Source organism: Lynx canadensis, chromosome A3 (assembly GCF_007474595.2).
Source record: "Lynx canadensis isolate LIC74 chromosome A3, mLynCan4.pri.v2, whole genome shotgun sequence".
NCBI lineage: Eukaryota > Metazoa > Chordata > Mammalia > Carnivora > Felidae > Lynx > Lynx canadensis.
The window spans coordinates 1,626,609-1,650,134 of NC_044305.1; the positions used below are offsets into that span (position 1 = coordinate 1,626,609).

At 61.0% G+C, this 23,526-nt stretch overlaps 1 protein-coding gene across 8 annotated transcripts in view; it reads right to left on the reverse strand.

Annotated features, from left to right (window-relative positions):
• SS18L1 (SS18L1 subunit of BAF chromatin remodeling complex) overlaps positions 1-23,526 on the reverse strand; it is a 28,994-nt gene that overhangs the window by 4,606 nt on the left and 862 nt on the right. For 2 of the 8 annotated variants that reach the window (XM_030309249.1, XM_030309242.1), the window contains 7 exons: positions 15,815-15,891; positions 15,032-15,116; positions 13,564-13,708; positions 12,868-13,065; positions 11,537-11,701; positions 11,100-11,204; positions 8,892-10,195 (listed from right to left, as the gene is read on the reverse strand). In XM_030309249.1, coding sequence (XP_030165109.1) covers positions 9,720-10,195; positions 11,100-11,204; positions 11,537-11,701; positions 12,868-13,065; positions 13,564-13,708; positions 15,032-15,116; positions 15,815-15,891 — 1,251 coding nt within the window. In that variant the 3' untranslated portion in view covers positions 8,892-9,719. Of the gene's footprint in view, positions 1-2,074; positions 2,195-3,611; positions 3,858-8,891; positions 10,196-11,099; positions 11,205-11,536; positions 11,702-12,867; positions 13,066-13,563; positions 13,709-15,031; positions 15,117-15,218; positions 15,683-15,814; positions 15,892-16,207; positions 18,357-23,526 lie in introns of those variants that run through there. The other 6 variants (XM_030309241.1, XM_030309243.1, XM_030309244.2 and 3 more) reach the window with 6 other exon arrangements.

Consider the following 23,526-nt stretch of genomic DNA (forward strand, 5'->3'; position numbering starts at 1 on the left):
TCCAGGCTCTGAGCCATCAGCCCAGAGCCTGACGCGGGGCTCGAACTCACGGACCGCGAGATCGTGACCTGGCTGAAGTCGGACGCTTAACCGACTGCGCCACCCAGGTGCCCCTGTATTTATTTATTTATTTAAATGTTTATTTTTGAGAGAAACAGAGCGTGAGCAGGGGAGGGCCAGAGAGACAAGGAGACACAGGATCTGAAGCAGGCTCCAGGCTCCGAGCTGTCAGCACAGAGCCCGACACGGGGCTCGAACTCACGAACTGTGAGATCATGACCTAAGCCGAAGTCGGACGCCCAACCAACGCAGCCACCCAGGTGCCCCTCGCGGTGTATTTTAAATACTGACGGTTTGCCAGGCCATCACGTGGTGGCCATGTCAGGCAGCGGTCCTCCTGTGACAGCAGCACCTGGGCTCTGGGGAGGGTGGCCCAGATGCGCCTTGGGAGCAGGCGGGGACCCTGGGAGAGCGTCGTGCGGCCTCGGGCTCTTGGCAGACATGACCCGCAGGCAAGAGGTCAGGCCTGCCCTGTTTCAGGTGTACCTGCCTCAGGGGCCGAGGCCCATAGAGGGCTGGGCAGATGGGCGGGCTATGCTCCCGGCAGGACGCTCTGCTGTGCCGGACGGCCTGACCTCGGGGAGACTCCGCTGACCTCCAGTGGACGGGGTGTCTCCCCTTTGTGGCTGCTGCAGCTCAAAAAGCCCACGTTTCTGTCCGACGGGCCTGGAGACCAATGCTTGCCGGCGGGCTCCAAGGCAGAGCGCCCCACCCGGGCCCCTTCGCCGTCTGGGGAACGCTCGTGGGGCGAGCAAAAGCTGACGAACGGGCGAGCCCCTCCGGGAGCTGCTGCGGGACTGACCCACACGTGGAGAGGCTCAGAAGATGCCCACGTGCCCCTGGCTCTCAGTCCCTAACAACGTTCTCTCGTCAGGGAACCAGAGCTCCCGTGAGACCTGGCTACGTCTAGGGCTAGTGCAGGGAGAGCATCACGGTCCCAGAGAATAAGGAAATGCTCAGAAACAAAAGGATGGGGACATGTCAAAGGGACTGGAAGAGCTCCCACGAGGCAAACTGGACATGCTGAACAAAACAGAGAAGTACTGGAATACAACCCAGCGTATAAAACTAATATCCACAGATACATACTAATAAATGATTAAAAGTGGAGTGCGCCTTATAGAGGAACTCCAAACAGTCTACAGTAGACAATCCCCCCTTGAGTATGGGCTGGACTCAGGGGCTTGCTTCCAATGACTGGGGGAAGGAGAGGAAGATGGGACAGCTCGATGGCGGGGGCACCGGGTGGATGCCTCTAACCAAGCGACCACACCCAGCATCAGAGGCACATCACGTTGATGTGGGATGAGAAGGGTCTTTCGCCCCTGCGAGCTTTCCAAACCCCACAGCCCACGGTCATCCTGAGAAAAAGCTCAGACAAAGCCGACCGAGGCTGTCCAACAAAGCACCCGTCCAGTCTCCCTCACGACTGTCAAGGTCCAGAAAGACCGGGATTTCTGAGACTCTGTCCCAGCCTAAGGAGCTGTGAGACTCAATGTCCTGTGGGACCCCAGAGGGGTCCCGGGACAGAATAGGATACTGGGGGAAACCCCGTGAGATCTGGATAAGCCGGGAGTTCCGTCCACAGCAACGTGCCAGCGGAGTTTCTTAGTCGTGACGATCACGCTGTGCTCGGACGAGGTGAACAAGAGAGGAACTCTGTGCACTAGCCACACAGCTCCACTGGAAATCTAAAACTATTCCAAAATGGGGGCGCCTGGGAGGCTCAGCCGGTTGGGCGTCAGCCTTCGGCTCAGGTCGTGATCTCACGGATCATGGGTCCGAGCCCCACATTGGGCTCTCTGCTGACAGCGTGGAGCCTGCTTTGGATCCCACGTTCCCCTCGTTCTCTGCCCCTCCCCTGCTTGTGCTCTCTCTCTCAGAAATAAATAAAACATTAAAACATAGATAAAACTATTCCCGAATGAGCGTACTAAGTGTCACTGAACGAACAGCAGCGTTACCGCGTGTGGGGCCCGGGTGGGAAGGCGTGCCCTCCCCCCGACCCCCTTACCGTAGCCCGGCTGCTGCCCGGGATAGCTCTGCTGGTTGGGGTACTGCTGCTGGTACCCGGCCTGCTGCTGGGCTGCGCCCTGCTGGTACCCCGCCTGCTGCTGGCTGTACTGCGAGTTCCCTGTGGGGGGAAGGAGACACATGGGTCATTCCCAGGGACAAAGGCAGCCCTTCCCGCCACTCAGGACGTGGACGCCTCGGAAAACCCTGGGCCACCTCGACTACCTCGGAATCTTCTCTTTCCCACAAATCTTTTATGACATTTTCTCTTCTTGTTTTAGAAGATTACGAATAAACACCCAAAACGAAAGTGAACCGAAAGCGAAGGTTAATGCAAGTGTTTTGGGTTGAACCGTGTCCCCTCGAAAGGTACGTTGGAGTCCTTACCCACACACCTGTGCACGTGGTCTTATCTGGAATTAGGGTCTCTGCAGATGTGATCAGTGAGGGGCAGGCTGGCTGGACTAGAATGAGCCCTAATCCAATGACGGATGCTGTCGTAAGAGGGAGTGTGGACACAGACGCAGGGAGAGCCACGTGTTGACAGCAGCGCGGAGTGACATGCCTACAAGCAAGGACACCCAGGACGGCCGGAGCCACCGCAAGCGGGGACGGAGGCCGGGGACACACCCCGCATCGGCTCTCGGACCCCTGGCCCGTTTCAGCAGCACCTGGTCACGGCGGCCCTGGGCCACCACGACAGCCAGAGGCGGCGAGTCGGGACAGTCCATCCCGGCAGCCGCTCAGCTGTGGTGCCGGTCATGGGAAGGACAAAGCACGAGGACTCGCACAGGCAACTGAACGCACCGCTGCCGATGCAGCCACATGGCGGCCAGTGGGGAGGAAACGGAGAGACTCTAACGGTCTTGGGCGGAGAATCAGTACCGGTCTCTGAGCCTTCGGAATGTTCTACACACGTCCCCCTCCCTTGCTGTCTCTTCTCACCGGTAAGGTGTGTGGGACGGGGCCGCGGGCCAGAGTGGGTCCCGAGCAGGCTACACGGACTACCCCACGTGCTTCCCGTGACACTGGGAGGGGGACACCACCACACCCCCATTTCACACACGGGGCGCAGAGAAGGGAGATTCAGAGACGGTCGGTCCTGTGGCTGATGGGAGACGCTGAGGTGAGCGGCAGCTCTAAGGCTGTGTCTCCACGCGGCTCGGAAGGAGCCCTGATGTTTCCGGACACCTTCAGCGTGGAGGCGCACGTCCGCGGTGCTGGCTCAGATCCACATCGGGTTTTTCCCTTGACGTTAGGAAATCAGTGCCACAGAGCATTTTTTTTAAGGCAGATATATACGTGTATATATGTATATTTTTTTTAACGTTTTTTTATTTATTCTTGAGACAGAGAGACAGTGTGAACAGGGGAGGGTCAGAGAGAGAGGGAGACAGAATCTGAACCAGGCTCCAGGCTCCAAACTGTCAGCACAGAGCCCGACGTGGGGCTCGAACTCACGGACCACGAGATCATGAGCTGAGCTGAACTCGGATGCTCAACCGACTGAGCCACCCAGGCACCCCAATATACCTATATATTTTTAAACGTTTATTTATTTAAGTAATCTACACCCGACGTGGGGCTCGAAGTCACAGCCCCGAGATCATGAGCTGCACGCTCCCCCGACCGAGCCGGCCTGTATGTTTCTATCTTCACGTTGGTAAAGTCCAAGCGCTATTTCAGATTCACTTTTTCTGTTTTTCAGAGAAAATGCTTTAACTCTCATTTTCAAGATCTCACCAGGCAGTGTCCACGCTAAAAGCCTCGTTGCAGAAGGAAGCCTGCAGTGAGAAAAGTGAGGGTCCCAGTGAGCGCCTCGCCGGACGTGGGCCGAGAGTTAGAAGGAAATCTTCCTAGAGCCTTCCCGCCGCAGGGTCTCCAGAGCTGCCCGTTCAGGTTCAGGCTGGAGACGAAATTCCATTCACGGGTCTCCAGACGCTTTTATAAAAAGACCAGCATAAGCGTGGTTCTGTCGTGTTCTTTTGACTTAGGGCTTCGCTCTTCAAAACCATGCAGAGCGTGCAGCCTTCGTAGTGCGTTCGGTCCTGAGTCTGCAGTGGGGGCGCAGGAGACCCTGGCCCTCACTCGCCAGCGACACCTGCCAGCAGACGAATGGCTGGCCCGGAGAGGATGTGGCAGCCCCCACCTACCCGTGGGGACCCCGCTCCAAGACCCCCTTGGACGCCCAAAGGCGTGGGGGCGCCAAGCTCTCCACACCCCAAGCGTTTTCCTCGACACACACCCCAAGTGCGGTTTATGAACTCGGCACAATGGGAGATTAACGGTAACGATGAAACAGACCGAGCGTCAGGGAGGGGATCCTCTGCTTCCCTCGAGGGGCCCCGTCACTGAGACGGCAGGGAGACTGTGGGTGGGGGGAGGGAGGGACTACTGTCGCTGCCTGTTCTTTTCTTTATAAGCAAAACATGTCCCAGAAAGAAGAAAATAGAGGCCAGATTATGAAAACCCGTACTTGTCGAATCCTTTTTTCTACTTTATTTTCCCAATTAAAAGTAAGTTTTCCTTTTCCAGGAGCCGTAAAATACAAGTATTTAAAAACCAGATCCTGGTGGCGTATTTTTCTAAGCAGCAGCTTTCCCGAGAGCCGATTCACCCCGCGAGGGTGTAAAACTGTCCGCGGGGACGTCAACAGCAGCCACCAAAGCAGCGTGCTCCGACCCCAGGGCGAGTCCCCCCTACAGGGGCCCTGCAAACCCACCGCATCTGCTCTGACAGCTCCTTCCCCGAGGCCGGCAGGCTGGACGGCCACGGGCGGGCAGCCACGGGGCAGATGCAGGGCAGGACACGGGGCGGGACGTGGCGGGCTCCACACCTCGCCTCGCTCACCCTGGAAGCACATCTGAGACACGGCGGGTCCTCCTCAGGGCTTGAAGTTTTTGCTCAGTCTGCGTACCTCAGCCTCACAGCCCCTTCTTACTGGATGGTAACGGAGGAGCTCACTCACAGGCTATCCGGCTGCGGCCTGGCACCCAGTAGGTGCGCCACAAACGTTAGCGGGGATGCCTCTGGGAAGCACACATCCGCCCTCCCACGCCCAGAAAACCTTCCCTCCACCGGAGTCAAGCCCAGTAGGAAAGGGGCCTTGCTGAGCGTCGTGGACACAAAACCACCACCAGGAATCAGTGACCCACCAGCTCAGTGACGCAGTCTATAAAAACTACGGAGCAGGGGCGCCTGGGTGGCTCAGTCGGTTAAGCGTCCGACCTTGGCTCAGGTCATGATCTCGCAGTCCCTGAGTTCAAGCCCCGCGTCAGTCTCTGTGCTGACAGCTCGGAGCCTGGAGCCTGCTTCCGATTCTGTGTCTCCCTCTCTCTGACCCTCCCCTATTCATGCTCTCTGTCTCAAAAATAAATAAACATTAAAAACAACAACAAAAAAAAAACCAGGAGAAAGGGTGTGCCTTGGGGACACGCATGGGCCACTCCGGGTCTCCTCAGGGCAAGACCCTGAGGACACCCAGGATAACAGCGCCGTGACCATGGGACCAGGGGTGCGATGGGTCTGGACGGCCACAGGGTTGGGCTGCTTTGATCTTCGGAGATAGTCAGTAACGTTTAATATCTGTAAATTCACCTTCCGCACAGTCAGATACGTTCACGAGATCCACAAATGTGAACACGAAGCCAGCCCACCTTCAAGAGGTTCAGGGAAAAAGGCCACCTGCAGCCTGCCTGGTCGCCACCCGGTCCCCTCGCAGCCACTTCTATCGGTGTCCTGACCGTCTTTCCAGAGTTTGTCTGTGGGGTGTGTGTGCATGTGCAAACGTGTACCATGTTCCGCAGAAGGCGGCACCCCAGACACCCTGGTCCTCAGCACCCGGCCTGAGCACCCGGCACCACCCGGATTTTCCACCACGGCAGCCACAGAGGCTTTGCTTCCTTTAATAGACACGTGGACCGGTCACAGGGCCACAGACCCTGGCTCTGTCTGCTCTCCGCCACTGCAGATCTCAGTGACAGGGTGCAGCAGGACTTCAAGGCTTCCGTGGACTGCTCGGCGGGGGCCCTGATGGCGCTGTGTCCACCTGGCTCCGCCGGCCCCACATCCCCTCATCCCGCTTGGCCTGGAACCAGCCCTCTGCACGTTAGCGCCCTCTCATTCTACGGGACCACCCGGGGCTCCTGTCCCGTGCCACCTCCTGTGAACCCCAGGACCAGCCGCCGCGCCCCACAAGGCTCCCCATCACACTGTGGAATAATGTAATGACTGGAAGACTCTTAATTTTGGCTTCAACCTACCCCCTCGTTGCTTCCACTTGGTTCCCTCCGCCTGCACGAGGCCACGGGCCACTCACGCACATCCAGTCTCCTCAGAGCAGAACACCGCCTGCCTCTCACACCACACCCGGCACTGCCGCCCACCGTGGGGTGACCTGGGCCCTGTGACACAAGTACGGGTAGTGCCGGGTCGAGGTCCAGTTAACGAGACGGAATGAAACGCTTCCAGATTCAGGAGGAAACCATTCCGTCTGCCACACCTGCCTTAAAAAAAGTGACCGTTTTTCGGGGTGCCTGGGTGGCGCAGTCGGTTAAGCGTCCAACTTCAGCCAGGTCACGATCTCGCGGTCCGTGAGTTCGAGCCCCGCGTCGGGCTCTAGGCTGATGGCTCGGAGCCTGGAGCCTGTTTCCGATTCTGTGTCTCCCTCTCTCTCTGCCCCTCCCCCGTTCATGCTCTGTCTCTCTCTGTCCCAAAAATAAATAAACGTTGAAAAAAAAAAGTGACCGTTTTAGCAAACGTCCCGCGGATTATGGGAGGCGAGAACGCGTGAGCCAAACGTAAGGGTATAAAAATGTGCGCTTCGAAGTTCCAAAGGCTGAGCGGCACGTCCTGAACTTGTCTTTGGAGCAGTCATTTCTGCCAGAGGGTTCTTTCCTGAGCACTCTCACCGGGACGCCGCAGAGCTGGCGGTGAGCAGAGGGCCCTCCCAGTGGAGAGGGCTGAGTGCCGGCGTCCCGGGAGGCAGACGGAGGGCCCACGGCCGCGGCCTCTGCGGACAGGCCCCAGGGCTGGCGGAGGAGAGCGTGCAGGGATGAGCCCCAGGTGGCCCCGGGAGCTCACCTCTTCCCGGCAGGCGGAGACCCAGCGGCGCAGACACCTGAGTGCACCAAACTCGACTTTTTACGCGTCGAGTTGTTTCTATAATGGCCCAAACACGTAGAGTTTTAGCGGTGTAGAGCCCACCAGCTGGTGTACCCTGTGAAGTGTCACCAGCAGCTGCTACCTGGAGGCAGGTCAGTGCTCACAGCTATCGGCTCCTGGCCCGGAGCCGTGCTGCTGGGCACAGGAATCCTCTCCCCGGGACCCCCGTCTGCAGTGTGGCCTCTGGCCGCGGCCTGTCTGCGGGTCTCCCGCTGCGAGGGGCTCCCCCTCCAGCACCCCTGTCCAAGCGCCTCCCGGCGAGGCTGCGTGGGCGCGACTGCCCGGCGTGGGCCCATCTGTTCCCCCGTCAGCCCGCGATCCCTCCACCCTCCCATACCCGTGCCAGTGACAGTGACACGGGCCGGCCGCCACGGTCAGGAGCCCGCAGAGCTGTCGCTGGGCCAGCGTGCGTCTTGGAAACGTCCAAGGTGAGGGGCATGTGGTGCGCCCCGAGAACGCTCACTCACACCCGCCTTCAACTGGAAGCGAAGAGAAGCACCTGAGCTTCCGCTGCACAACAGCGCTTGGGGCGACCGTGTGGATGAGGGGACCGCCTCGGAGGTCTCGGGTGGCGAGTTTACTGTGGTCGTAACGGAAGGCACGACCAAGCGCGACACAGGAACCACCTGAGTCGTGGTGAGGAGGCAGGATAAAGGTGTTGCCCGCAGGGCGCCTGCGTGGCTCAGCCAGCTAAGCGTGCGGCTCAGGTTGGTGAGTTGCTCGCGGCTCAGGTTGGTGAGTTCGAGCCCTGCGTCAGGTCCGCTGCTGTCAGCTCAGAGCCTGCTTTGGATCCTGTCTCCCCCCCTCTCTCGGCCCCTCCCCCATTCTCTCTCTCTCAAAAATAAACAAACATTAAAACAAATTTTTTTTAAAAAAGCGCCACCCTTTCCCCATCAATGGCCAACACTCAATCACTTGACTGGTTCATAAAAACAACGGGGAACATGAAGTTGTCCGTAAATAATTTTACTTCAAGGTGGTTGGGATGTTTTGTTCTCTTGTTCTACACCCATCATCGGGTTTCAGATCCAGCCAGGGGTGATGGCCAGGTCACGGCACCTGCTTTGGGAACAGGTGGGGCACCTGCCGGGGTAGGGGTGAGGACCTGCCTGGCTGTGTGATGCACAGGCACGGGCCATCACGGGGCCTGGGGAGCCAGACTCGCCAGGACAAGAAGGCTGGGTCTGAGCCGTGTTTGCAAGCAACACCCAAACGTGGAGACAGGGGGAGTCGCTGTGGGGAAGTCCTTCCAACTGGGCGATTCTCCCGTATTCTCCACACGTCCTATAATCTCCTACCGCCATAACTAAGAAACAAGACCGCGCCACAGAAGACAGAATGCAGTTCTTCAAAAAATTAAACACAGAATTACCGGACCACGCCTAATTCCACTTCTGGGTATAAATGCAAAGGACACGAGACACTGACGTTCACAGCAGCGTTATTCGCGACAGCTGAGAGACAGAGACAACTCAGAAGTGTCCATCGATCAGGGCGCCTGGGGGGTCAGTCGGTTGAGTGTCCGACTTCGGCCCAGGTCACGATCTCACCGTCCGTGGGTTTGAGTCCCGCGTCGGGCTCTGGGCTGACAGCTCAGAGCCTGGAGCCCGCTTGGGATTCTGTGTCTCCCTCACTCTCCGCCCCTCCCCCACTCATGTCGTGTCTTTCTCTCCTCCCCTCTCTCAAAAATAGATGTAAAAAAATTTTAAAACATCGACCGTGAAATGGACGAACAAGATGCTGTGCCCACACACTAGAAAACGATTCCGCCTTTAAAAGGAAGGACGCTCCGATAGCTGCTAACACACGTATGAACCCTGAGGACATTATGCTGACCGAAGTGAGCCACTCACAGAAGGACAAGTGCTGTATGATCCTGCATGATGGACGCAGTCACACGCAGAGACAGAAAGCGGGCGCCAGGGGCTGGGGGCAGGAGATGGGAACCAGTGTCTGATGGGGGCAGAAAATCAGTCCGGAAGACGAACAAGTTCGGGGACGGACGGTTGGGACAGCCGCCCAATGTAAGTGTGCTGAACGTCACTGAACTACGCTCAGAAATGGTTCAAGCGGTAAATACTGTTGTGTTTTTAGCTTAATTCTTTTAAAAAGCCACTGTAAGCACCTGGATTTGTAAACTGCCTGTTTCATGGTCATATCTGTGTTTCCTTCCCCAGGGGCCCTGCTACGAAACCTCACGCTGTCTCCCCTTCTGATGTCCTGACCGGGAAGCCTAGGCTATAAATGGGCTGATGTCCCAGTGCCCTGTGGCCTCACGGTTTTCTCTTCTCCTGGGGTCTCGCAAGGGCAGCGAGGTACCTTCACCCTATAGGGGCCCCATCTGAGAGGTTAATGTGCAAATTTCTTCCTAGTTGTGTTTGGTGACATCACATTGGTGGCTGGAAGTCAGTGTGAGTGGGAGTATTCACAGCAGGAAAATGGGTGCGTGCTGCTACTTGGCTCTGTGTTGTCAGAGTCTGCTTCTAGAACATCACCGCCTCACCCCACCTCTGCGGACAGCTCCCAGCCCAAGCTGCACTTGATCTGGCCAGCAGGTGTTTTAAGAAACGCCCAGGCCAAACCCAAGGAAGCCACGCACCCCATGTGCATTGCCTGCCTGGCTCGGGAGGGACACGGGGTGCCCGGACCCCACAACCAAGTCGGGAACTCTTAAGGGAGCCCGTCTGAGCTCCCCCTGCACAGATGGTAGGGTCTGTGCCCCCACAACTCCAGAGCGGCCACTCCAACCACCCCGCCCGCGTCATGAGTGCAGGACCCGCAGCGGCCACAGGTACCCTTGACCTCACAGAGCGCGGCGCCACCCGGCATAGCGCGTGTCTGACTGAAGCGTGGGCCCCGCGCAGCTTACCGCCCTCGTAGTAGTGCTGCGTGGACTCCTCGAAGGACCGGTCGTAGCTCTGCTCCGTGTACGACTGCTGGTAGGCGTAGTCTCCGTGTCCTGCAGGAAAACCCACATGGACCAGTCAGTGGGGGGTCCAGGCCGCCTGGGCTCGGGGTTCAGTCGTGAACTGAACGGGCAACACGTGGGGTCAGGAGTGCCCGGAGTCAGGCCCGATCCGTCTTTTTCCCGCAGGTTAAGTCTGTGAAGCAGCTTCCCGCCACCTCCTGGCCTCCGTTCCCTTGAGACGCAGGCAGCCACCCTGCTTGGAGGCGAGCGTGAGGAGTCCGTCTGTCACAGTTTACAGAGAGGAGACCATGTACTCAGTGCCCGACACGTGACAAGGCCCGGCGGCCCCTCATCCCGGGCACCGTGAGCCCTCAGGAGGCCTTGTCACCATCATGTGGCGGCGACACAGCTCGCCCTGCCCTGGCCTCGGCCGCCTCCCCACCACCCACCCCACGCGTGCTCCGTGCCCAGGGTCCTTCCCCCTGCAAATCCCACCAATCCTAGGTGACCGCTTTCCACACCACCTCCGCAAATCCTGAGACTGTTTAAACGTGACCGAAAGGCGGCACCAAGGGAAAAGAATCCGCAGAAACTGAGCAGCAGATACAAACCGCCGCCTTCGGAAGGCATTTCATAAGGGCTCCCGTGTCCACCTTCCAAAACAATTACATGCCCTGACTGAGGGGATGGCACATCTCAGCCTCAACCCCCTGCTGCCGTTTGGGAAGGGAGAGAGGAGCCTCAAGTAGGTGAGTGGCTGTGGCCTGAACTGGAAGCTTCTCTCAGCAGAGATCAGACGTGCCCTCACCCCCGTTCCCAAAGGCACTCGGGTGAGGGGGGGACTCCGGGTGCCCTGCCGGCAGAGGCCGGGGGCGACGGGTCTGCACTGGGGGCGACCGGAGCATGGTGGTGGGCAGCCACCCCATGGCGGTGCTGGGGCGGGCGCGGGCCTCACCGTCAGGGTAGTACTGCTGGCTCATGGGCTCCGAGGCGGCCTGGCCGTGTCCGTACTGCTCGCCTCCGTAGTACTCCTCCTGGCCCAGGTACTGCTGGGACGAGCCTGGGGGCAGGACGGTAACTCAGCAACGGTTCTCCTGTGACGTGACAGCCTCCTCGACGGCCTGGTCGGGACCCCCCGCATCCAGCCCCCAGTCCCCGGGACCACACTTACAAACCTGACCGCCCCGGCACCTGCTGTGGACCCTGCGCCTGACTTAACCCCCTACAGCCCCTCAAGCCCGTCCACCTCCAGGAGCGGCACCGGCCCTTGTCCTTCCATATTTCGTTAGCCCCACGAGGCTCCGGACCATCCACGATCCTTGCTCAATACTACAGAACTAAAGACTCACGCCCCCCAGCTTCCCAGGCAGAAAGATGCGGTGAGGGCATTACCTTGCTGGGAGGGCCGGTAGGGCGCCAGGGGCCGCTGCCCCATCATGCTGCTCCCCTGCCCGCTCTGGCCCATCATGGCGATGGACGACTGGCCCTGGTAGTGCTGGCTCCCGCCCTGCGCCGAGTTGTAGTGGGACGAGGCCGCCTGCTGGTGCATCATGGACACTGGGCGACACGACAGACCCGAATAACCCCGAGAAGCTCCCCAGGCGGGTGTCCTCACCCTCACCCCAGACGCCGGCCGCATCCCTGTCTGACTCCAGCTCCCGGGCCACCTCCACGCACAGAGAAACACGAGTCCTGTCCTGTGATCCCTCGCCCCCCAGACTGGTTGCGAAGGAGCCATGCCCGTGCCCCCGGATGTTCAGGCCTGTGCCCTCTGGCCTGTCCAGTCGTGCCGCCCCTGCTCAGAGCCCGCTAGAGCAGCACTGCCCAGGAGGACGGGAAGTGAGCCATGCCATGACAGTAAAACAAACAGGTGAGATCTATTTTAGTAATATATCTTGGCTCGATATGCCTAGAATATCCTCATCTTGGGGCACCTGGGTGGCTCAGTTAAGTGTCTGTTGATTTCGGCTCGGATCATGATCTCACCGTTTGTAGGTCCGAGCCCCGTGTTGGGCTCTGCGCTGACAGCGTGGAGCCCGCTTAGGTTTCTCTCTTTCTCTGCCCCTCCCCTCCTTGCTCATTCTCTCTCTCTCTCTCTCAAGAAAAAAAAAAAAAAAAGGTGCCTGGATGGCTCAGTTGGTTGAGCATCTGACTGGCTCAGGTCGTGATCTCACGGTTTGTGAATTTGAGCCCTGCGTCGGGCTCTGCTCCCCCACCCCCGCCCCTCCCCCTGCTCATGCTCTCTCCCTCCCAAAAAAGCCAGACATTACAAGACTTTGTAAAAGTAAACTAGGGAGAGAGCTCATGATCTCCCTGTCCGTACCAAGCCTCTGAAATTCAGTGTCTGACACTCTGGGACAGCTCGACGGGGACCCGACGTTTCCCAGTGCTCGGCACCCCACTCCCAGCCCACGGGGCTCCCTTGGCCCAGCGTCTGTGGCCCGGCTCGCTGCCCACTTCTGCGCTCTGGCCACACCGCCCCCGACCCCGCGTGAGCCTGGTCCCGTCCTCAGATAGGGCACGGACCGCCCCTCGGCACGGCCTCGCCTGACGCTCCCGCGGGGACTGGTGGAAACCCCCTCTCCACAGAGCCAGACCTCACGTGGTCTGTTCCCACGGCCCCCACCCCTTCAGAAGCCCCACAGGACTGCGTGCACGGTCTGCACATATTTTGAAGGGTCACGGGGGCCGGCGGGGTGTCCCAGGGCCGAGCAGGGCGGTACCTGGGTTGGACTGCATGTTGATGTTGGCCCGGGACACATAGTTGCCGATGGCGCCCTGGCCCTGCAGGGGCACGCTCTGTGAGGCAGGTCCCGAGTGGCTGTAGCCAGGCCCCGTGCCGTGGCCACTGCCCGACATACTCATGGAGGTGGTGGGCAGCGTGCTCTGTGCCGTCTGCTGCATGGACACGTGGTTCGGACCTGCCAGGAGCACAGGGAGGGGGCCTTAAACCCACCAGGGACCGCGTCTGATGGCAGGCCTGGCCCTGCCGCCAGACACCCCACGTTTCCTTCGAGCGATCGCGCGGAGGGAGGCCAGCCCGTGGTCGGCAGCGCCACCGATGAAGGAAACAAACCGAGCGCGGGAATCGCACGTTAGCTGTGACGGTGACGGTTCCCGGTGGCCAGAGATCAAGCTCTTGATCCGGAGATAACCTTTTTGCTCTCGTTTAAAAAACCCACCAGGAACCCGCGTGGATGTGAAGTCAAAGCAGAGCAGGGGACCTGAAGCGCTTTATCCCCTTTGCACGTTACCCCTGCTCACGCGCACCCGGGCACAGCGGCGCCCCCGCAGCCGGGGCCTCTGGGAGGAGGGACGCCCCACGCTCAGCTCCGCAGGGCACGGGGTGCTCTGCCGAGACAGCCAGGCACCGGGGAGCCCGAGGCGGTGACCCTGTCGCCAGTGCTCCGGGTACTCACCGTTGCCGATCTGGCCCTGCATGAGGGAGGACGGGGGCAGGCCCGTGCCAATGGCATCACTGAGGCTGCCCTGGGAGTGCAGGCCCTGGCTGGAGCCGCTCTGGGACAGCGCTCCGGGGCCCAGGTTCATGTTCTGGGTGGGCGGCTGCAGGCGACAAGAAAGTAACGGGAGGCTGGTTAACCCAGAGACGAAGCACCCGAAGCCCTCCAGGGACTCGGTGGTTCGAGAGAGCTACCTCGACGGCTCACGGCCACCTGGCAGATGTCTGTGACCGACTGCCGCTCACACACGTGATCGGTGACTGTGGACTACGAGGCCCCAACACCTCAGGCCAGGAGACGGTACACCGAGCATTCTTGTGAGCGTTCAGACCTTAAGCGAGTACCAAGCTAACCAGCACATACCGGAGATTCAAAGATGGGCCCTCCTCACTGGGGACGCAAGGGACCACCTCACCGGTCCACCGCACTGCCCCTGCCCCTGCACCCTGGCCTCAGCTGGCCAGGATTCGCTGTGTCCCTCATCCACACCACCCCATGCCCTGGGGCCTTTCCACAGACTGCCCTGTGCCCTAGCCCTCTCATTGCTCCTCCCGTGCGTGCGCCCTGCCCCGCAGCAAGCCCAACCGTGATCAGGATGTAGAAGGCGACGGGACGCACGAGGGACCCCTGCACCCTCACCTCCCGGATCCAGACCAAACAGCAGCTCCGAAGGTTCGGAGGCAGATGCTGTCTACACCTGGCCAAGAAAATGAAGTTCCCCGCAGGATCCACTGCTGTCTCCAGAGCGAGGAATCCGATTTCATAGGCCAATCAATGTCCGTTTAACAATTTCGTCGGCAAGACACCCTGGCACCTGTGACATCACTTTCCAGGGCACCAGGGGGCATCGCGTGTGTCCCAGAACGTCCCTGCCCACCACGGTCTACACGGGCCGGTCCTTCTCGCGGCTCTGCCTTCCGGTCCACCTGCGGGAGGCGGCCACTGCTGGACCTTGCCTTTGCAGCAATTATTTGATTTGGGGAAAACGGATTTTAAAAAGCTAAGCAGAAAACAAAGTATGTTGACACTTAAAACCTTCACTGCACCGGCGGCATCTCACAGTTCTGCTGCCGAATCGGAGCGCCGTTTATTCCTGGGCAGCATCTGCAGACTCGCTCAGAAGGGCTCACGATAAAGAGCGAGAATCCCCCGCACCACCTCCTGTTCCCCGCGGAGACCTGCCGCCCACCGTTTCTAGGTTTGCTTCCTCAGGGTCACCTCCCTTTGCTACAGAAACTGATGTCACAATTCTGACCGGTCCACTTCCGACTCGGGCCGACTGGCCTCCTGCCCCCTTTGCGGGCTCCTGTCTGTTCCTCGGCTACTCCGCGTAACACGCTCCGACGGCTGCTCCCCGGATCGCACCGGGCAACTGCACTGGGCGAGGGTGGCCCACTGTCCCCCCCTGCCCCCCGCGGGCACTCACGGCGGGCAGCAGGGACTGCATGTTCTGGTTAGAATCCGCGATCGTGGCCAGGTAGACCAGGTTCCGGTGCAGGATCTGCTGGTACCTGGGGGGAGGGGCACACAGTGAGGCAGCGCCCGCGGGCCGGTCGGAAGCAGCGAAGTCCACCCGGGACAGCCTCGCAGCCGGGCCCCAGGGGGACACTGACCTTCGGGGACGGGGCAGGCAACACAGCGCTCTGTGCTCTAGCACAGGGCCGGGCAGGGAACAGGACCCGGCCTGAGTCGTGAGCGGGACCCCGTCTGACGAAAACATGCTGAAAGGCCCCGAGGCGGTGGCCCGAGGGCACGCGCCACCAGGTCTGTTCAGAGCGGTGGGAGGAGGCAGAAGACTGAGGGAGACACCGGAGCGGACGCCAGAGGACAAGCCCTCCTCCATCTGACCGTGACACGCGGCGGACTTGATCTCTCTGCCCCCTGGAAGCGGCCCCCCAAACAGGCCGGGAGGACGTGGGGAAGCCCGGTTCAACCCAGGAAAGCCCCCAGGCGCGTGGTGGCCGCTCACACGCGCCAGGCCTCCGGTGGCTCTGACAGCCAGCCCCTGCACCTACTCCGCGTCCAGCCCCGGGGGTCACACGAGGTCCCGCCCGGGGGCGCTCCTCGTCCCCTGGTGTGTCCCCCAGCAGCCCCCTCCGCCCCCCCTTCATTTCCCTCCACGTCGTCTCCCCCTCCTCGGGGAGCGCCCCGGGGTGGGGGGACGAGGCCATCCTCTGAGGGTGACCTCCGCAGCCCGACGGCCACTTACTGGGTGCACTCGGCCGTCTTGCCCTTGCTCTGGTAGTCCAGGATACACTGGATCAGGTGGTGGTTCTCGTCCAGCATCTGAAGGGGAAGCAGATGGGAACAGGGACACAGATGTGTCTCCGGCGCCCGGCTGGAGGGTCACGGGGCGGAGCTGGAGTCGCTCCATTAGGTGCGCGACAGTAACCGTCACCCGTGTGCAGGCGTTCTACGCGCAGAACTGCCACTCTTGCGCATCGCGCCGCTCGGCAGAACCGAATACTCTCCAGGTCCCTGTGCTAAGCATGTGGCCCTCCGTGTGCCGGGGTCAACCCCCCGCCACCCCCGCCCACCAAACCCAGGGGCGGGTCCCAGGACCTCTCACCCGGCAGATGAAGACCCACAGCCGCCGGCTCACCATTTTCTAGGGCCCGTGACCACAGCGCATCTGTCCAGCTAGGGTGGGCCCAGAGTCTACGTTAGGGATGCTGGGCCGCCGGGTCTCTGTCTGGAGAGGCCAGGCAGGCAGTCCCGCCCGGGCGAGGCAGCTCGCAGCCCTGCAGGGCACCACAAAGGCCTACCACAGCCAGCTTTTCAGGACGGCCACGTCGGGGGCAGCGCCCGGGAGAGTCTGGGGAGACCCGGGAGGAGGCGATGGAAGGAAGCGCAAGGGGGAGGAGGGCCTAGTGGGAGCAGGGAGCGGTGCGCCGGAGCCGGTGCGGGAGGGGAGGGGAGGGCAGGGCAATGTGCACGGGGCGGTGCCCACCGAGGTGAGCCCTCCTCCAGCCAGCTGTGAAGAGAAGATCCCGGCTTATTCACCACCCGTGCCCGCGAGCACCCTCTGGAAGGAGGGGCAGGACCGCGCCCAAGGCCAACGCTGCTTTCCACGGAAAGGTCTTTACTCGGAAACTCGGCCGAAAGAAAGCTCTGTGACTTTTGTCCTCAACGACTACCGGTCACCACGGTGCGGGCTCTTCTGGGAGGGCTCAGCGCCACAGGCCCCTGAGCCAGAGGAGGCGCCCCCTGCTCGCCACCGCCCAGAGGGCAGCTCACCTTCCTCCCTGCGCAACGTGGGCTCCTCCCTGCACTCTGACCACGGAGTCCTCCTCCAGAGCTCGGGGCCCGAGCCCGTCCACGGAGGGGAGGCCGAGGCGGCACAAAGGGCCTGACTGGGCCACGCCGCAAGGCCGAGTCGGCCCCGCGGCCCTGCAGCCCTGCTAGGCGACCGTCCCCCAGCCTCTGCGACCTCGGGGTCGGTCTCTCCTGCTCGGTCTTAGTTTACAGCTCCGTCCTGTCTACCCTCCGCCGTTTTCTCCCACGTGGGGGCAGTGGAGGCAGGCACTGCGGGCCCAGGAGCCGCCAGGGGGCTTGCTGAGGGCAGGTGGCGGTGGCTGGGCCCACCACCCTGAGGGCAATCGGGACTCGGCGTCCAGGCTGATTAAGGTAAACGACTAGAATGACCTTCCTCTCCCTCCGAGAGCCACCCCTCTACGGCTTCAGCTTCCTGCCTGAAACTGCCGGGCAGGGATTCTCTCCCAAGGACACACGCCGCAGAGCTGAAGTGCTATCAGGAGGTCCGTTTTAGCATCGTCCTTTTTTTTTTTTTTTCAATTTACTTCTTTTGAGACAGGCAGTGACGGAGAGAATACCCCAAGAAGGCCACGTGCTGACAGCGCAGAGCCCGACGCAGAACCCGATGTGGGACTTGAGCTGACGAACCGGGAGATCGTGACCTGAGCCGAAACCAAGAGTCGGAGGCTTAGCCGACTGAGCCGCCCAGGCGCTCCACCACATCGTCCTTAACGTTCCAAAAGGGACAGAAGCTAAAGAGTCAAGGCCAGCAACACTTCAGCAGACCGTAGCGTAAGCAGCCATCGCGAACAGTTCGCAGTTTTCCTGCGCACGAGGAAACGTACCGTTAAGGGGATCGAGGAAAAGGACACAAAATGGAGCACCATCTCAGTTAAGTTACGAACACTTGGGAAAAAAGGCCAGGCCAGAGTGGGTGACAGATGGCGGACTGGAGGCCCCTGACCTCTAAACCCTGACGACCCGGTGAGCAAGGGACGTGAACAGAGCAGAGCTGAGACAGCAGTGCCAGAGTTCTAGAACCGGAGAGCAGATCCTGGGGTGCCGGATGTGACACAGCCACACCGGGAGCCCAGAGACCAGGAAGGCGGAGGCCCCAGGACCTTCCCCACTGCTCACCGGTAGGCAGGGAGGCGGAGAAGGGGGGCGAGGCAGAGGGGTAGCGCCAGGGCACCGGAGGCAGGGGTGCACCCCCCAGTGTCACCACAGACCAACCCGCCCCGGGCCCTGGCCCTGAGCAAGAGTACTCCCGGGAAGCCTGCCACCTAGAAAGATCTGGACGATCTAGATGATCTAGACAAGCCGAGGCCAGCTGCAGACGCCGAACCTGGGGAAGACGAAGACCATGCAAAAACGAAGCTTAGAAAAACAAAAGGAGAGAAAAGCGCAACTGTTACTCATATCCCCAAAAGACAAAAAAACCGTGTCCGTTAAAATATTTTTTTATGTTTGTTTATTTTTGAAAGACAGAGACAAAGCACGAGCAGGGGAGGGGCAGAGAGAGGGAGACAGAATCTGAAGCAGGCTCCAGGCTCTGAGCTGTCAGCACAGAATACGACGTGGGGCTCGAACTCACAGACTGCAAAATCACGACCTGAGCCGAAGTCGGACGCTCAACCGACTGAGCCACCCAGGTGCCCCAAAAGACTGTACTCGTTAATAAAAGATGCCATTAAACAAAGCAAAAAGAGCTCTGGAATATTTCTGTATCGACCAGAGCAAAAAACAATTAATGCAAGGTTGGAACATAAAGTTGAGAAAAACTCCTAGAAAGCAGATTAAAAACACCAAAGTAGAAAACAGAAAAGATGACAAAATTAGAAAAATGATCTGACTGGCAAGAAACAATTCTTCAAGGACTTCCAGAAAGAACACACAGGGAGAAAAATCATCTAAAAATTGGTTCAAAGTATTTTCTCAGAATTGAAGGATGTGAATTTCCATATCAGAAGGTTCTCCAAGGGGCCGACTTGCCAAAAACATCAAGGACAACACAGAGATCCTAAAAATGAACCAACTGAAAAACTACGGCAGTGAGTTTCTCCACACAGGCCAGAAGTTGGTGGACAGTGGAGAACAACTACCTGATCCCGAGTGAGGCTTCCTGAGGTGGGGCGACCGGATCCCGAGTGAGGCTGAAGAGGGATGACCAGATCCGGAGACTTTCTGAGGAGGGACGACCAGATTCCCAAGTGAGGCTTCCTAAGGAGGGGTGACCAGATCCCGAGTGAGGCTTCCCGAGGAGGGACGACCAGATCCGAAGACTTTCTGAGGAGAGATGATCAGATCCTGAGGGGAGACTTCCTGAGGAGGGATGATCGGATCCTGAGGGGAGACTTCCTGAGGAGGGACGACCGGATCCCGAGTGAGGCTGAAGAGGGATGACAAGATCCGGAGACTTTCTGAGGAGGGACGACCAGATCCCAAGTGAGGCTTCCTGAGGAGGGACGACCAGATCCAAGTGACACTTTCTGAAGGGGGATGATTGGATTCTGAGGGGAGACTTCCTGAGGAGGGACGACCAGATCCCGAGTGAGGCTTCCTGAGGAGAGATGATTGGATCCTGAGGGGAGGCTTCCCGAGGAGAGACGACCGGATCCCGAGTGAGACTTTCCGAGGAGAGATGATTGGATCCTGAGGGGAAGCTTCCTGAGGAGGGACGACCAGATCCCGAGTGAGACTTTCCGAGGAGAGATGATTGGATCCTGAGGGGAGACTTCCTGAGGAGGGACGACTAGATCTGGAGACTTCCTGAGGAGGGACGACCGGACCCAAGCGAGGCTTCCCGAGGAGGGACGACTCGAAAGGCTGGCAATACCATCGGGACGAGCCGGAGGTCAAGGTGGAGCCGTGGCCGGCGAGTCGTGGCGAGACCCTCCCGAGCCGCTCTCCACCCCCCCCCCCACCCCCGAGGCCAGCAGGGTGACCGGCCCCCCGCTGTGCGCGCCCGGGGGACACCCGCCTCCTGCCGGCCTCCGCGGTCCCTCCGCACCCCTCTCCGCGGCTCCCGGCTTCCTGAGGCCTCCGCCGGCGCCGCAGCCGGGCCGCACACACCGAGCGCCCGCAGCAGGCCGGCCCGTCGCGGGGGGGAAGGGCCCTGGCTCCCCGGACGGGAGCCGAGCCGGTGCCCGTCCGCCGCCGCCTCCCGCTCCGGCCTCGGGTGGGGGGGGGGGGGCCGCCGGGGAGTGCGGTCACTCTCCGCACCGACATCCGTCACCTCCTCCCGGAGCCTCTGGCTCCTGTCACGTCGGCGCCGCAAACGTCACGGTGCCCGCCACGGCTCGGGTGGGAAAAGACCGGCCCGATCTCTTCAGGGGCCCTGAGGGACTCGGGGACATCGGCGCCGGGTCCCCCCACTCCCGCACCTCGGGCGGGGGGCGGCACTGCCTCGGTCACAGCCCGGGGATCCCGGGACAAGCGGCCTCTGACTCCACGCACGCGGGCCAGGTGCTCGGGCCCCGGCCCGCTGGCCGGGGGACGGGTTAGGGGCACGGGGCCAGGGCCACCAGAACGTCAGTGGAGACACCTGTTGGTGTCACGTGGCAGACCCCGGCTGCCGCCCCGTCCCCGGGTCCCGGGCTGCACCGCGAGGGTGGGAGGCCGGCGCGTGCCGGGGGAGCGCCCGGATGCTTCCTCACCCTCCGGCCCGAGGGGGCCCCGCGGAGCCCGGGCGGCACCTTCTCCGGAGGAGGGCCCGTGGCCTCGTGTCACGGGGCAGAGGGCCCGGCCCCGGCTCTTCCCTCCCGGAGACGGTGCTTCCTCACACTTCCCCCACGGGGGCGGCACTCAGGGCCTCACGAGCAGACCCACGGCACCCCGCGCCCCGGCCGCCCGCAGCCCCCCGGGGTCCACCGGCCCCAGGACCGGCCCCCCCGGGACCAGAGCCAGGAGGCATCGCCCCCTCCCGTCCCCGGGGATGGAAAGAGAGACAGGTTCGCTGCCTCCCTTGCCCGGGACCGTGCTCACCGGGGAGAAGGCTTTCGGTGACAACTGCCCAAGACAGTCAATTAGGCGAGCTGGGGGTGGGGGGCTCGGCGTCCGCGAGCCGCTGGCAGCGGTAGGACGGCGAATTGTTAAAAAGGCCAGTTTTACCTTCTTTACCGAGTCAGCTCACGTGCTTGAAGACGAGTTCCAGGCCTGAGAACGTACGGCACCCACCCCCAACCCAGACGGCCGTCCTTCAGCTCTGTGCCCCTGCCCCCCAGCCCCCGGGCACGAAGGGCGGTGGCGCAGGGCTGGTCTGGTGCCGCCCCCTCCCTGACGCGCAGATCCCGAGCACGGCACCGGCCCTCGGGGGTCTCGCTCGTCTGCACTGGACCCGCGCCGGCAGACACGCCAGGTGCCCAGTTCCCGCAGAGCCTGTCTCCCCCCCGGACAACGTGCCGGGGGCACAGGGGGACAAGACCCCGTTCCCACCCTCCGGCCCAGAAAACGAATTAAGGAGAACGACACAAGCAGGGACGGTAAAACTCACGTTTATTAAGCGACTACCGTGTGCCAAGAAACTAAGAGGTGCCTGGCCAGCAGCCAAGGCCTGGTGTCCGGGGCCCCCTCCGATGTGCCCAAGCCCAGCCACACGGCCCACGGACGCGACTGCCACGCCACCCTGCGAGCGCGGTGGGAGCGCGGCACTGGGCGGCGGGGATCCCCCGGTCCCGAACCAGCAGAGAGCAGCCCACGCAGGTCCCAGCCTGCAGGCCAGCTAGCCAGCTGCGGGGACACTGCCCGTCTCCACCTCAGGGTCCCTGGCAAAGTCACATTCCCTACGGTCCCCCCCAAGTGCCGTGCTGCCCTCTGCCCCGGCACCGAAACGGTTTGGTCACCACCGGAGAAACCTCCCGAGCGCTCAGCGCAGGCTTCCCCCAGGCTGGCTCTCCCCGCCCTTCCGGTTTGGGCCCCGTGACCTGCTCCGTGTAGACCACCGGCAGGACCGCCCTCGACTCCTTCGATCTCCCGCATCCTTCTGTGCAGACCACGTGCGGGACCGCCGCAACTCCCTGGATCTTCCAGAGCCTTCCTAGCCTCGCTCCTTGGTTTTCCTTGTCTGGAATCTCTCTCCCAGACACGTCTTCTGTTACGAGTTAAACCGTGTTCCTCAAAATATTCGGTTCGAGTCCCAACCCCCAGAGCCTGCCAACGCGGCCAGATTTGAAAACGACGTCTTTACACCGTATTCGAGTCCAGGCGAGGTCAGACCGAGGTCGAGGGAGCCCTAAATCCTACGAACGGCGTCCTTAAAAGAAAAGGGCGACTCGGACACAGAGATACACGCGGAGAAGAACGCCCCCGGGAAGGCCGAGGCAGGGGTGGGGTGAGGCGTCGACAAGCCCGCAGCACCAGCAGCTCAGAGAGAAACAGCAGAGCCTCCCCGAGAGCCCCCAGAAAGTCACCAGCCCTGCCCACGGCTTCATTTTGGACCTTCTGGCCTCCAGAGGATGAAAAGTAAATTTCTACCGTTCTAAACCACCGAGTTTACGACAACGTCACGGCAGCCACAGGTAATGAACACGTCTGCTTCTCCCCGACGCTTCCACTGGCGGAACCAGGGTCACAGACGCTCTAGTACGTACCGAGCACTAGCTGTGCCAGGCAGCGTGCCAGGCTAGGGACACAGCGAAGAATAATTCGGTAACGTGCAAACTCAGGAGCCCCGGCAACCTGTCAAAGCGCTGCAGTTAGCACAGGACTGCCAAGAGAGAATGGGGGAGGGGATGCCTGAGTGGGCCTTGAAGGCCGAGCGGAAGTTTGCCGGGCAAAGTCCTGCTCAAATAGATGCTGAGGACAAGCCGTGTACTTCCTGCTCTCTCGCCTCCCTCAACGCTCCGAGCGTGGGTGTAAGACCCGCACCTCTCAGCCCCTCACAGCCAGCCAGCAAGACCCCCACCTGTTCCCTGCCACAGCGCCAAGGTAATACGCGCACTGCCAATCCCGTCAGTACAAATCAGGCGAGGGCCTAAACGGAAGACCCGTTTTCCACGGTCAGCGAGTTTCCCTCTTTGCGACCTGATGCCTGGGGACATCAGGCGCTCTGGCACGCGGTTTTGCCCGAAGACTTCCGGGAGCTTTAACGGGGCGTGAGCGCAAAGTGCAGACAGCTAGATGGGTGCTAAGCCAAAAGAGGCTTTGGAAACAGTGTCTGCGCTCATCACATTCGAGCTCCAAAAAGGCAAGGTGCCAGGAACCCCCCCTGGATTGCCCAAGGGTGCCTCTGAGCCAATCGTTTGACCCTGTGTTTAGCCAGGCGCTCCCAGGGCAGTCACCGGCGACAGGGGACCCTGGAGCCACTGTGCGGGTCTGTCTCCCCGCAAGCCACTTAACAGCAACCACGCTTGTCTTCGCTGTGCCTCAGTTTCCCTATCTGTAAAACGAACACAGTACCTGCCTGCCACAAAGAGTTAAGATCCGCAAAGCCCGGCGAGCGGGCAATGCAGAAAGCGCTCGGTGTTTGCTAAACAAACGCAAACGTCGCACTTCTGCCCCTTCTCAGGTGCTCTTTCCCGTTCGCAGCTCGCTGACGTCCACTCGCCAAAACCGGCCGCAGCAAAGGCAGTCTGCAGACAGGCAAGAGGCAGAGGACAAGGTCCACAAGGTCCTGTCGAGCCCCTAGGCAAGAGGGGCCGCGGTCGTGAAGGCGAACCCCGCCGGCGG